The sequence below is a fragment of the Simochromis diagramma genome, unplaced genomic scaffold, assembly GCF_900408965.1.
Source record: "Simochromis diagramma unplaced genomic scaffold, fSimDia1.1 OVJJ01000463.1, whole genome shotgun sequence".
NCBI classification, from domain to species: Eukaryota; Metazoa; Chordata; class Actinopteri; order Cichliformes; family Cichlidae; genus Simochromis; species Simochromis diagramma.
This window is the reverse complement of record NW_024386941.1, coordinates 6,268,751-6,282,510: the sequence shown is the minus strand read 5'-3', so window position 1 is coordinate 6,282,510 and position 13,760 is coordinate 6,268,751. Positions and strand designations below refer to the sequence as shown.

At 39.3% G+C, this 13,760-nt stretch overlaps 1 protein-coding gene across 2 annotated transcripts in view; it reads left to right on the top strand.

Annotated features, from left to right (window-relative positions):
• The window catches only part of nectin3a (nectin cell adhesion molecule 3a), a 35,899-nt gene that overhangs the window by 10,685 nt on the left and 11,454 nt on the right, over window positions 1-13,760 (top strand). Inside the window, exon 2 of one of the 2 annotated variants that reach the window (XM_040037589.1) lies at window positions 11,214-11,561. In XM_040037589.1, coding sequence (XP_039893523.1) covers window positions 11,214-11,561 — 348 coding nt within the window. Of the gene's footprint in view, window positions 1-11,210; window positions 11,562-13,760 lie in introns of both variants that reach the window. The other variant, XM_040037588.1, reaches the window with a different exon arrangement.

Sequence of the window (13,760 nt, the reverse complement as noted above, 5' to 3'; positions counted from 1 at the left end):
CTGAAACAGCCTGTTTGTCTTTAAGAAAATCAATGCCGTGACACTTTTTGGATTTCACAGTTACTGTTTTATCTACTGTGGTCCAGGTTTTCAGACACTCAAACCCAGGGAAGGAAAACCTGTCTCCTAATTCACACTTTGCTAATTTATCTTTCTGAGCATGGTCCAGAATGCAGATTTGTTGCAGTAAAAGCTTCAACACAATACTACACAGCCGTACTCTTGCTGGTTTTCAGACAGATTGTTCTGTTCCCCTGAGAATCACCGCTACACTACCCATGTCCATGCAGCCCCCTTCTCCATACTTTAGTCTCTCTGCTTCTGTTTTAGTTTCTGATCCCTTCTTCCTTTCAGCTGAATACATTTCCCCACCTTGATTAAAGCAGAAGCAAAGAAGAACAAACAGACTGCAGGTTTTATTACTTTTTAATATTGATGAAGGAAAGTGGACCATATCTGTACACTTTTTTTCCCCACATTAAGTTACTCTGTCACTGAGGGGATGAGTCATAAATCAGTGCTAATCTCTGAGAAACTTCATGGTTGTTGTTGTTTTTGCCTTGAAAAGAATAATCAACAAAACAAATGGACAGACCGGTTCCTTTTAGGTCTTAAAAGAGTGGAACAATATCAGATTTTTGAGAAAGCAAGGCACATACTCTACATCCTAAATGTGTTAGGCAAGCAATAACAGAAATCTTTGTTTTGTACATGTGAGCTTGTGTAACCTAAATTTGTTAAATCTATTTGTTAAAAGTTTGAATCTCTTTTGATTTGAACAAACGCAGGTGAATGTGGAGAGTGTGTAGTACGTACTTATGCATTTGCCTGTTTCTCTGAGGTCCCTGTGGATACAAGCTTCAATCAGCTTTGCATTTTGTGTTTTAACAAAAGACCTGAGTGACCCAGACACCTACATATTATCTCCTTGTTCTCTCTGTTCAAAGTGGGTGGCACATCTGAATAGAGAGAAGCGCCTTAATCTGCTGCACAAAAATGGTGAGAGTATGTGAGTGGGTGTGCCGGAAAAACAAACTTCCTCTTAGCAGGATAATGCTGGGGCAATGCCACACTGACCAAACTACTTACTACTTATATAAACAGGACAGGATTTTGCTGGTTTGCTTTACTTCCTCCCCCTTTTGTAAAACAGCCGATATTGCTCTATACGTGCATATAAATCATAATATACTAATTGCACTAATTAAAACCCACAGGTGTAAGCCTATCTGTGCGATATCTGAGTCTGTCTTTAAGTTATTCCAGGTGTCTGGATAATATTTTATATGATTTGTCTGTTTGATTGTGGTAGAAATCATAAAGGGGATTACTTTAATCAGTAATTGAAATCTGGTTTGTTTAACACTTCGGTTAACTGCTGGTCTATGCTAGCCTATGCTAGGCTATAGGCTCGGAGCCTATAGCCTCCACCTGGGTGTTTGCAGGGACAGCAAGAGGTCCTTGTGCCACGGGACTCGTGCACCTTAAGAGAGATCATCTCAGTAGCCACAGGGACAGTGAAGAGCTGAAGCCAAAAACCAGCTGTTACCTTGGTTGCATGCCACTGAACACCAAACAAAGGCAGCTGCAGGTTCATCCTCAGAAACCTTTTACAACTTTTGCCCTGGATAGATCTTGTTGATCAAAGACTCTTTCCGTCATTGCTCAAGTTAAGGTAAACTGTGACTGTGTTTTGGCTTTCACACTTAGTTTATGCCCATTTGTTGCCCTTGCGAAATTTGGCGCATGCCAAGAGTGATATCAGAAATACTGGCAGCAGCACTGTTTTTTGTCTGACACACAGCCGGCGCACCCAGGTTGGAACAGATTGGTCTTTACCAGCAATTCAATTACATGTCAGCATAGAAACTTAGATGAAGATGCTGCAGCAGTTGAAAAAAGATGATATGTTCGTAAGAAAACTGGGGATGAAAAAGCGTACTGAGGCCAGTACGCTTTAAGCACCAGTGGTCATGGGGCTTTGCTGAGGTTAAAGTTTACACAAGCAATGGCCAATGCATCAAGCATAATCACAGCTTTAAGTTAGGACAAATGCAAATCACCGAAAGAAGAAAGGTTGTGCTTGACTCTTTAATAGTTGGAGCTATAATCTGATAAATTATCCAGCATGGTTATACAATATACTAAAATGTATCAGGATTTTTGTGGACATGTTTTTAAAAAACTCAGATCCCATCAGAAGGGATCATATCAGCTTCTCTAGTCCAAACAACACCAGGCATAATGTATTAGTACTGGGCATTTGACTGGAATTAAAACTGTACAATAATTTGCCAACTCTAGCCTGCTGACTTTGCAGCATGAAGTATTTTGCTTCATACTCATATTTAAATTAATATCATAATGTGAAATTATTATTTGGGGAACTTTTTGCAACAGAAAATATGACTGCAGTACACACCCTCAGCCATTGGTCATAATCTTGACATTGTGCTCATGTTGTATGTGTTTCAAGGTTGTGGTTTGGTGTGGCTCACCAATGACTAATTGTAAAGTAAAAAAAAGTATGAAGTTGACCAAGTACTTTTGTAGTCCAAGCAACTCAGAGTCACTTTCTTCTGCTTTTCATTCATTTCATATCAATATTTAAGCTTATTAGCATGACCACACATGTATTTAAATATGCTTGTAATCAACATTCAAGTTAAGTGTTTAGCTGATTAGAAGATAAAATGGCATAATTGAGTATTTTTTCATATCCAGCCACATTATTGTTCCATCTTTGTTGGAGTTAATGAACACAGCTCTTTGTATATACACAGATGATGCCCACTGAGTAGCATTGTTTTTGACATTCATAGGCCTTGGAGATGATAATTTTAAATACTGTTTGTTAGCAGAAATTGGCATCATGCAAGAAATCCAGAAATAGACAATCATGAGAATCATTTGAAAGCAAAACATTGTAATTCCCTCTGGGGGCTGTGGGAAAGTATGTTTCCATCATGTTTGATTGGCTTAATGAAAGTACAGTAGCCCATTTAGACTCAGCGAAAGGCAGTGGAGTCTGTGATCAATAGAGAAGTCATTTTTTCTTCGCTGTAAAGCCCTCAGCACCACCCAACAAGGGCGGGATCTATTTCTGTCCTAATTTCTACATCAGGAAATTACAGTAATTTAAAGGGAATAATGACATGTAAATGTGGAGGCAACAGCAGGTACCTAAAAACAAAGTGTGCCTCTAAGGTCATTGCAAGGTTAACATAGTTTAGGAGGCTGTTGTTTTCACCCAACTTCTTTTATTAGCACAGAGCCTGGAGTGGAGGGTTATCCTTGTAGCCATAGTATACTGTCCTTGCTTGGCCTGTTTGGGATTTTAACAAATGCTGTGAATGATTTACTGGGATTAGTTAATCGGATACTAAGCCACCCATGAAGCACACCTTGTTGTTTTGTAGACACTTCACTGGTGCAATGTCTGCCCAGACAAGTCAACAGTTACTAAAGCAATGGATTGCTGTGAAATGTTTATACAGGACGTGTCAAACTCATTTTGGTCCATCGGCCAAATACATTCCAACTTGATCTCAAGCGGGATTCACATTTTCCCTTTCTTTAAGTCTAAATATATTCACTTAAATAATGTTTTTTTTTTTAAGATGTAATGATGTGTTCAGCAAGATTCCAATTACTCAACTCCCCTAAAAATTTACCAGATTCCAGAAGGTATCAAATTATGTTTCTAATCTATTGAGTAATCCATTTGGAAAGAGATGACCTGCAGCCTAAGTGTAATTTTCGTCACTGTGTTGTATAGTGAGAGTGGTCTATGTTAGCACCTACTTGTCAGGGATTTCATACACTTAAGCTCTAATTAAGAAATTCTCAAATTGTTGCCTCTCTATTTTAAAAAAGAGACCTTCAAAATTAAGTTGCTTATTCTCACAGCACAAAGGCATATTCTTCTTTGTCTTCTTCTTTATGCCTCATCCCATGCAAAATCATTTTAATCTGGGAAGAAATTCCATCTGATCCCCCCAGAATCAGATCATTTATACTAAATGAACAGATTTTATCTAATCTGAAAGTAGATAAAACATGTTTATGTTTCTCTGCATCATAGGTATTAGATTGGTGTAGTTTTGCAGTGAAACTATGTTGTATCCCATGCTATTGAGGCAGGTTTCTGGAAGTTGGTTGTAGAGAAAATCACAGACAACTAAAACAAGATTTTACTTCAGATTGTGACATATGGATTGGGTGAAAATTGATTTGGTGGCAAAAAATATTGGAAGAAAATAACACAAATTAAAAAGTGCAAAGTTGTGACCCATGCCATTGTACTTTAAAGGTCTTAAACTGACAAAGGATTTGTTAAATATACTGAAGTTGTATAAAAAATATAGACCGGTTTAAATGGAAAGCATTTTTTTTTCTAATTTAACCCACATGTCTTTTTTGCCTTCTTAGATCAGCTGTGACTTGTAAATAGCCTTCTCTGTTCTTTTCCACATGCATGGAAAAATAACATTTCCACCCATCTTTGGGTCATCTAGCAAATTTGCACGGACATACTAAAGTACCGCAAACCCCCACAGCAAACAATAACAAATCCCACACAGTAGGACAGGACACTGTAGGAATGTTTATCTTCCACTATGTACCAAGCAACACAATGCCCTTCACAGGTCCTACGGCACAGCTATAGTTGACTCTGATGAGAGTTTGCTTTCTGTCATGACACTCTGTATGCCTACATTATTGATCTTTTTTCTTTTAAGCTCCGATCTTTAATCAAATGTGACTCAGATGTGAAGGACACACAAGTCTGCATTGCTATGGGGGAGCAAAGAGAAAGAGGTTTTTAAGAGGACAGTGACATGTGAAAGAGGCCTGACCTGCCCCTTTTTTAAAGGCCTGTCAGCCTGTATTTGTCTATGTCATGAATTAGACCCCTGAAAAAAAACTCACACCCTCACAGGATATAATACTCGGAAGGAAGGGGGGGGGGTTCACACTGCACAAATATTTCTAACAATAAAAGCATACTATTCACCAATGCGCCACTTGGCCGATCCTGTTTCTAACTGATTAAGGAAGAGTTATAGGTGCCGCAAGAATGAAGAAAAGATGTGGGGGCCTGTGTTTGGCATATAGGCATTGTCTAATGATTTATTTTTCCTTGCTACTACTTTAGAAGCTAACAATACTAAGTGGTTCTGCACTGCCAGTTCACTTTATTATGTTAGCGGTGTTTAAAGTCATAGATGTCTCTCAAATAGAGGACCTGGTACAATGTCTGCGAAAAAAATTCCCATGTCCACTTAGATATTAGCGGATAATTATTTTCTGAATTATATTCTGACCTGCTTTTTTGTGTGATATTGGCAGTGTGTGCAAATGAAATTATCAAATGAATGTTAATGAACATTTTTACAATGTGACCTTGATCATCAGAAGGAAGTTTTAATAGTAGGCCAATGGTTCTGTTGGCTTATATGAGAGGGAGAGAGTGTCTGTAAGGAGTATAAATTACTGCACTCATTAAACAGTAATGAAACACTGCCCTTCAACCCACCTACCTCCTACACTCACTTAAAAATCACTGAACCAGGAAAGGGAGCAAGCTGTAGGCTAACAAACTGGAGAGGAGCATGACAGGGATAACCTTTACCTTCAGAATGATCATTTTTCCCACTTCGTTCAGAACAGCTTCAGATATCTACTGTGATGTTATTAGAGTGTAGTCAGCTTCACGGACATGTTTTCATTTATAAACCAAACTGATTTGTTCGATAAGTTCGATAAGATTTTTTCTTAGACCCGGTTTTATGAGGGTTTTCCATTGACATGTTTCATATGTAGTTCTAAACATGCCTTAAAGTTTGATGCTTGTTAAATATTAATTAAAAAACAGAACACAACAAACAGAACACAAAAATGACCGAATCCCTATATTTAGCTGAAAATGTTACAAATGGCAAGGAGCAAGCAACAGTAGGCAACTCGGCACAAACCTGCACTCAGCTTCCTTGCTCTCTGACCTCAGTAAATATTTTCCTGATGAGTTAATGACCTCAGTAACTACTTTCAAGGCTTACTGAATTTTGTATTTCATGATCTCCATTGGAGTCAAAAAAGGAGGATAAAAGAAGGCCCACTGTGTAACTTTGTTTCAGTCAGATCTCCACATTACCAGTTGTGTTCACTTTCAAAAAACCACATAAGTGAGGATGGAAAGGCTCAGCTTGAGATTGCCTTGTGTCTTATAAAAATTAAGATGGCAACATCCATCTTTTATGCGCAGTCTTTGGACTGTATATAAAACTGCAGGTTTGATCAATTATGTGAACTTGTTGAATTTTGTCATGTTCCTTTATGTTTATAAACTATGTAAACATTAGACAATTTTTAGCCGTGTTATTGTTTCTTTTATTGTTGTAATTGCAATATGTTTGTCTGAAACAGGGCTCTGTTGTAAATGAAAAATTAGGTTTTAATAAAACCACCTGTATAAATAAAGGTTAAATACAATAAACAAAGCACATTTAAAACGACAACATTGACCAAAGTGCTGGACATGAGCAATAAAATAAGATATACACTCATATACATGCCAGCTCACAAGAGTAAATATATTTACAGGATTGCGAAAAATACATGAGACAATACAGCTGACTAAATGCTCTCACTCCAGGATGTAAGCCAAGGAATAAAAAGTATTTTTAAAAATAAGCAATGGGGAGGCCAGCCTAACATTACTTTATCAGTATCATAAGTGTGAGATGTCAACTTAGAGAAACCCGGTATCAGCTCATGTCAAAAGTTAAAATGACCCAGCTCAGATTCATTTTCATGACCTGACATAGATCAGGATGTTTGTTCACTCTTCTGTCTTCACTGCTGAACTTCTACTGAATAGCTGTCCTATTTTCTTGCTTTGTGTTGTATTCATTCTCTGCTCAGTTTCCTCTTGCTTTTAGTCTTAAACCACACTCCCTCTTGCACAGATCCTATGTCTGCATTCTTCTCCTGTGAGGTCTTCAGATCAGTTCCTCATGAGTGCTGTTTGACACGATAATCTATGCATGGAGTTTGTCTACATGAACCTGACATATTGTCTGTTTTGTTGCTGCTCGTGAATGTTGCTGGCTGTGGATCCCTCTTGTTTCACACTGCTCTGAAACGGACTGCAGGGTTCATTGGGAGGATCTCAAGCCACGAGACTGCTTCCTCAGGGGAGGTCAAGGCTGAAGCTGGGTCGGGTCTCTGATAGGTGGAGATTTTGGCTCGTCTGGTGGCCGACTTGGACTGTTTGAGTGTTGCCAGGCAAAAAGGAAGGTTTTGATTTACCATCGCGTCTTCCGAGCAGCTTGTCGCAATTAGTGATGTCAGCAGGGAAAGAAACAAATATGAGGCATTTCTTCAAAGAGCAAGCGTACTCTTCCCATGAGTTCATTCTTTCCTCGGGTTTCTGAAGAGAAAAGGGGGCAAAAGTGCAGCCTGTTTCTCTTTGGCCAAATTAGGTTTTGCAGGTCTTCGTGATCTGCAGGCTAAGGTGTCACATTTAAACTGAACCAACTGGATTATAAAGCGTCAAAAACAGTGACAACATATAAAGTTGGACGGCATGATGAGTTTTGTTTGTATGTTTATTTCATAAGCCGTACTTTTTAGATGGATAACCAATAATAAACTTAGTGACACATCTGAGCTGTGCCTCAGCTCTGCGTTCTATTTTCTTGATTTAAACTGTATAACACTGTTTTTTAACACATTGCTTACATTTAGTTGCCTGCCGTATTTTAGACGATTTATCACAGCGCTCTAGTTTGTGAGCATTGGTTGTGTTTTTCATGGTTGCAGCTAGCAGTGCCAAGTTTCCCCACTCTCCTCCTGGCTGTAGGTATCCCATGCAGAGGCCATCTGTCTCTACTCCCCTAATGGTAAGGGTGGAGTCCTCTTTAAACACCTCCCCCACACACGCACTGCCACCACCACCCCGTTCCCTCTTATTTTCAAATGCCTACTGCAAAACAGACAGAGCATGGCATAGATGGAGTTTAGTTTCTTTGTGTGCTTTGACTGGCCTGAAAACTGACACTAGTCAGACAAACTACCTACAGTAGCAGTTGGGGTGTCGTGTCAGGTAGCAGCAGAATGTGGAGCATGTTGAAGAGAAGTTGGGTTAGAGACACGTGTCTGCATACATCAGTACAATGTCACGCATGCCAAGTATGTAAGTGTGCTGCAGGAGGGGGTTTTATCAGCCTGCCATCTACATTCTTGTTTCTGTCATAGATACGTTGTAGGTCTTGATCTCTCTGTCAAGCGTTTGTCTTTTTTTCTTTCGTCAAGCCAAACAAATGAGTTGCACTAGTAAGGTGACAAAAAAGAAAACAGCTGTTGTGATGGCTCAGATGACTGTGGAGTGGAGAATGTGGCTCTGACCCTGATTCTCCCCCACACCAGTGCATCCAGAGGACTCCTATAGAAATAATGCAAACACAGGGCAACAAATGCACTGCAAAGCACATTATAGGGGAAATTTTTTTGTGGGGAAATGAAGTAATGACCCAGAGTGACTTTTCCAAATGTCATTTTCAAGCAGATGGCAAATAAGGCCGCCTGGATTAAACAATTCAGGTTAAAAGTTTAGATGCAGTGCAGAGCTGTGTTGGGTCAGTCTGCACACACAGAAAGGTTTGAAAATGTTTGTGAGGAAGAAGAAAAAAACTCAGGAAAGCCCAAATGTGACAGTACAGCACGAACCTTCACAACACAATGCAACATACATTTAAGACTGAGCAGCCATTCAAAGTATATGCCCGACTCGCACACATGTTCACACACTTATTTCTTATTTTGGAAGAGAGAAACTCAGTGTGTGTTTGTCCGAGTGTGTATGTGTGTAGTCACTGAAATTACAGGGGACGTAATGGAGCACGGGGAGCCTCAGCCTCATTGGCTGTATTCCTCAGAAACCAAGATAGCATTGCTGTGGCTTACCGCTCACATTCATGCCAGCAACTCAAAATACCAGCCAGTGGACCACTTTTATAAGCTTTACTCCATACACATCCGAGACAACGGACAAAGTGGAACTTTATGGCTCCCAAATATAACTTACTCTGCAAGCATGTCAAGAAACCCAAGAAATACTGTTTGATTATTTTGAATAAAATCACCTTTTTATGTTTGATGTATGCAACTTTTTCACAAAGTTTAAGGTGGATGTATTCTGCTTTTCAACCTGAAGCAGGGCTGTAAGTCTTTGTACGACTCTGAAAAATGAGTAAACATGTGCGTCAATCAATGACTCATTGGTGCGATTGTTCTAGAAAAAAAAAAAACAGGAAGGATTTTTTTCCATTTAGAGCACTAGCCAGCAACCTGCAATTTAAGATTTATTTCAGGTTACCTTTCCAAGATACAGCATTCATTCCCACCAAACTAGATGTTTTTGTTTGTTTTGTTTAAACACAGCCGCATGCCTGTCAGCAGTGATCTGTAAAGTGATAGGGATGAGAATCTTTGGCAATAAAAATATCCAGTTCTGATTGTTGGTGTCATGGTTTGATCAATTCAAAAAGGAGAAAGAGGATTTCTTTGTTTTGGTTCTTAGTTCTGTACACAGTAGGGTTGGCACATGTACTCTGTACTACATAGGCTGATGTTCTTCTTTGGGGCAGCATAGGATTCTTGCATGCACCCATTGTATTATCATTATCCATCCATGCACAATGCACAATGCACAATGTGTGGGGCACCCATCAGTACAACGCTTGTAAACAATGTGCCAAACTATTGACTCCTATCATTTGCCTGCTGAGCTGCAAATGAAACTTAGCTGAGTGTTAAGTAGTGCTGATTATGTCATTTTCTGATTAAGGCGTGTTTACAGAAAATGACAGAAAATGTTGGTGGGCACGAGGCTCATTGTGACACACAACGAGCCTCGTGCCCACCAATTTCTGAAATTACCGTTAACTAGAGCCTGGTGAACTCTATCACTCTTGCAGATGCAGTAACTACATATTATTAGTAACACCAATTACAGACAAATGCCGAGAAAGCTCCTTCTGTAAAACGTATTTGTTTAGGTTATTTTTATATAGCTTATAAATAGTATATTGTTAGTTTTTTGTTGTAAAGTTTGTGTCTATTATTTTGTAAGAAACACAATGGTGTCATCAGCGTAAGGCAGTGGTCACACACTTATGGTTGGTTTGTGATGTACAACTAGGCCAATCCTAGCATACGCCTCTTTTAATAGATATTGGTTCTCATATGCGTTAAAAGGTTGTCAAATCTATCTTTTTTTCAAGATAAATCTTTTGACACATACAGATATGATACAAATGTGAAGACACAACCATTCATTTCACCAAACTGTAATTTTTTGCTGTGGTACTGTATTAGTTTTTCTGTCTACAGTATTCAGATGGTCATTAATGTTCAAAGCCAAGTTTACGGGTTGCATTTAAAAAAAAACTGTGGTGGGCCTTAATTCAAATTAAGGGCCTCATAAAAATAAGCAATGAAGCCATCCGCTGGCTTGCTTTGTTTCATCTCCTTCCAGTAAATTGTTTTCTTGCTTGTTTAAAAGGTGCTTTGATAATTAGCAAAAGGGACAGGCTGAGTGTCCTGTGGTGAGAGTGTGTTGCTTGTTAAGAGCAACCCAGAACCCAGAAGATATTTGTTCTGCTTTTCAACCACAGGAAGAAACATGAATGAAACAAATGGCTGTTAGTGTAACCTTGGGAAAACTACTCAGAATGTTCTGATATATTGCTCCATTATGTTTGGTGCACACTGCTAACATTAGAAAATTGGTCCAACATCTCACATAAGTGGGGGGAAAAAATGCGTTGTAGTGCAGTTAGATACCACATGCCTTGTGAGTATATGCTGATGTTCTGTTTCCGAGAGTTGACACAATCCTCCAGAAAAAAAATCTTCCTGAATTAGCTCATCTCAGCTACTGTTTTTCAAATTTAATATCGTCTGGTGATAGTACATCTATATCAGTGTTGTTACAACTGAAAAACTGGATGTGAGGAGACGCAAATTGAATCTATGTGACTTCCCAGACAATTTTCTTCCACTGCTACACACCAGAGAATTTAAAAAAATCTCTTAATCCAATGAAGTGACATTGTCATGAGAAATTCATTTTTCCCATTTTAATTATAAGCTGAAACTCTGTCTTTTGTATTTCTGAATCCCATCTCTGTTTTTTCTCTCAGCAGGTGTGAGCAGTAACCAGGTAGTTGTTCCTGAAAAAGTGAATGCAGTGCTGGGAAAGAACATCACACTGGGCTGCCGAATAGAAGTGGGTCCCAGCCTCAGCTTCACGCAGAGCTCCTGGGAGCGTCGTCTACCTTCAGGCACTATTACCCTGGCGGTATTTAATCCCGAGTTTGGAACCTCATATTCTTCACTATATGAAAAACGTATCTCATTTGTTTCCCCTTCAATACGAGATGCCACCATTACCCTTGAAGGAGTTGACTTTACGGATATCGGGTCCTACACCTGCAAAGTGGCTACATTTCCTCTGGGCAATACACAAGCATCCACCCATGTTAATGTTTTAGGTAAAGTACTGCTTCCTCACTTCACTTCCTCACTGAGTGGTTCTTCATATTGTCCTTAAATCTCACTTTTTAATGAAGGTCATTGCTTGTTGTGATGTAGCAAAGCCTAGGTGAGCACCCAGTGTCTGCCCTGGAGGAAACAACGGCTCCCTGAAGCAACCTAACGTTTAAATTACAGCCTGGACACATGCCATGTACATTTAAATCCCTGCAGGAATCTGAAGCTGCATAAAAGCTGCTTTGGTGTGGTCCCACCTATCTCCCTCCCCCACTGTTACTTTAAAAGAAAAGCCAATGCAACTGTTTTTATATTCACAACATTATATCCGAATGTTTCACAGAGTTTCCATGGCATCCTCTGTAAAGTCACTTAGGCCCTGCATGCAAGACACAAAACGGAAACCTTCTCATTCAGCAAGCACATAAATATAATGCAGCAAGTTCAGTGTGTCCCAGCTCAATGCAACTTAGTTGCTTGCAACAACAGTTTAATTGTAGGGTGTGACACAGGGTGACTCTCATGACATTTAGTTGCGTTTTGCTAAGCTGGATTACAACTACAGTCTGCACCTCTTTCCCTCAAGGCTGTGATGATTGTTGATAGTTTTCTCTCCTTTAACCATTTGTCCATTATGTCCTTAAACGATAATCAAAGCAAGGTTATTTGCCAGGTCACTAAACTAACAATGAAAACTACCTGTGGATCCCTTCTGAGCTTCCAAATAAAATAAAGAAAACAAAGCCGTATTATATTTTAATGGGTTTTCCCATTAGTATGTTCTTATTTTATCCAAACACAAAGCATACATTGAAAGCAGCATATGTTCCTTTACATAGAAGTTTCTCACTGTAGCCTCACTTTCCAGAGGAGCAGAAACACTGAACTTTCCCTGTGGTCAGCGTATGTTTCAAGCCCTAAATTGGTGCCGTTGCTGAGAGGTGGAGATTGCAGTGTAGGCAGCAGCAGGTTCTCATCATCCTCCAGAGACTGAAGGAGACTCTGATGTCTAATGAGCGGTACATTAAGTGCTGCTGTGACAGCCACGGTGTCTAGAACCTCACAGGGTTCAGTTACAGCTTTCTGTCTTCTCTGAACACCTTCTTGCATGTTTTGCTTTTGTTTTTTGGGGGGTGGGTGGGTCTTATATGGATGCATATATCCACACTCAAACACAAAAGCACATCCTTAGTCCTACTTTACATTTCAGATGTAATTAGGGTGTGGTGTATATTCTTTGCAGTATGATACATGTCAAGTGGAATGTAGATTATCTCACAGGGTATTTTTCTGTGAGAGTGCACATCACGATTACAACACCAAATGTCAGCAGGTTCAGAGAGGAGTGCCTTCCTCATCTCTGCTTTGTTTAGAGGTGACTTTTACAGTTTCCTCCGCCACTCTTTTGATCATGCAGCCCCACTGTAACAAGTCCAATGTGAACAACAACCACAGCAAACAAGAATTTCTGAATAAAACAAAGGTTTCTGGAGAAAACGTCATGGTTAATCCAGCATACGATTGTGTACATAATATTGGTTTTCCAGTGTAAATCAAAGTTGTTTTAGTTTCAGCTTCAGTTTGTAAGTTAACTTAAGATTCCCAGTTTTGATTCCTGTTTATACTCTGAGGTTTATGCGAAGACAGACGACTGCGTTTTCGTTCCTTTCAAGTGGACTAAAGTAAATCAATGATACTTTCAAGCCCATGAATAATGCACCAAAGTCACGACAAACTTCATAATGATCAACAGGTGCAACAGACGTCAGGTTAATTTCAAACCTCACACAATCGTGATGCAAAACTTGCTATGAATAGTATCAGTATCGTGAGGCACAATCTCAATAATTGTATTAGCTTTCTCACGTTCTTTCATTTTATCTTTGTGTCAACAGCAACTCATAAAAAGGGCCAAAGCTTTTAAGGAACAGTTCAACAGGAAATTTTCTTTGTTATGTGAGCCAAAAGTCCTTGACATTAAACAATCGGAAAGAACCAAAGGAGGAAATTTTGACACATGACCCATTGTTTTCAGATACTTGCAGGGCAAAAGGAAAAACTACTGAAAAAATAGTTGGCTGTCTTTTAAACAAAACACTAAATTACTGGCAAGATGTAAGTGTGTACTAATAAATGGTCCTGCTGATAACTCTTTAAAGGTTTAAGCTCCTCTGACTGTTCATATGGCCCAAATTGCAACT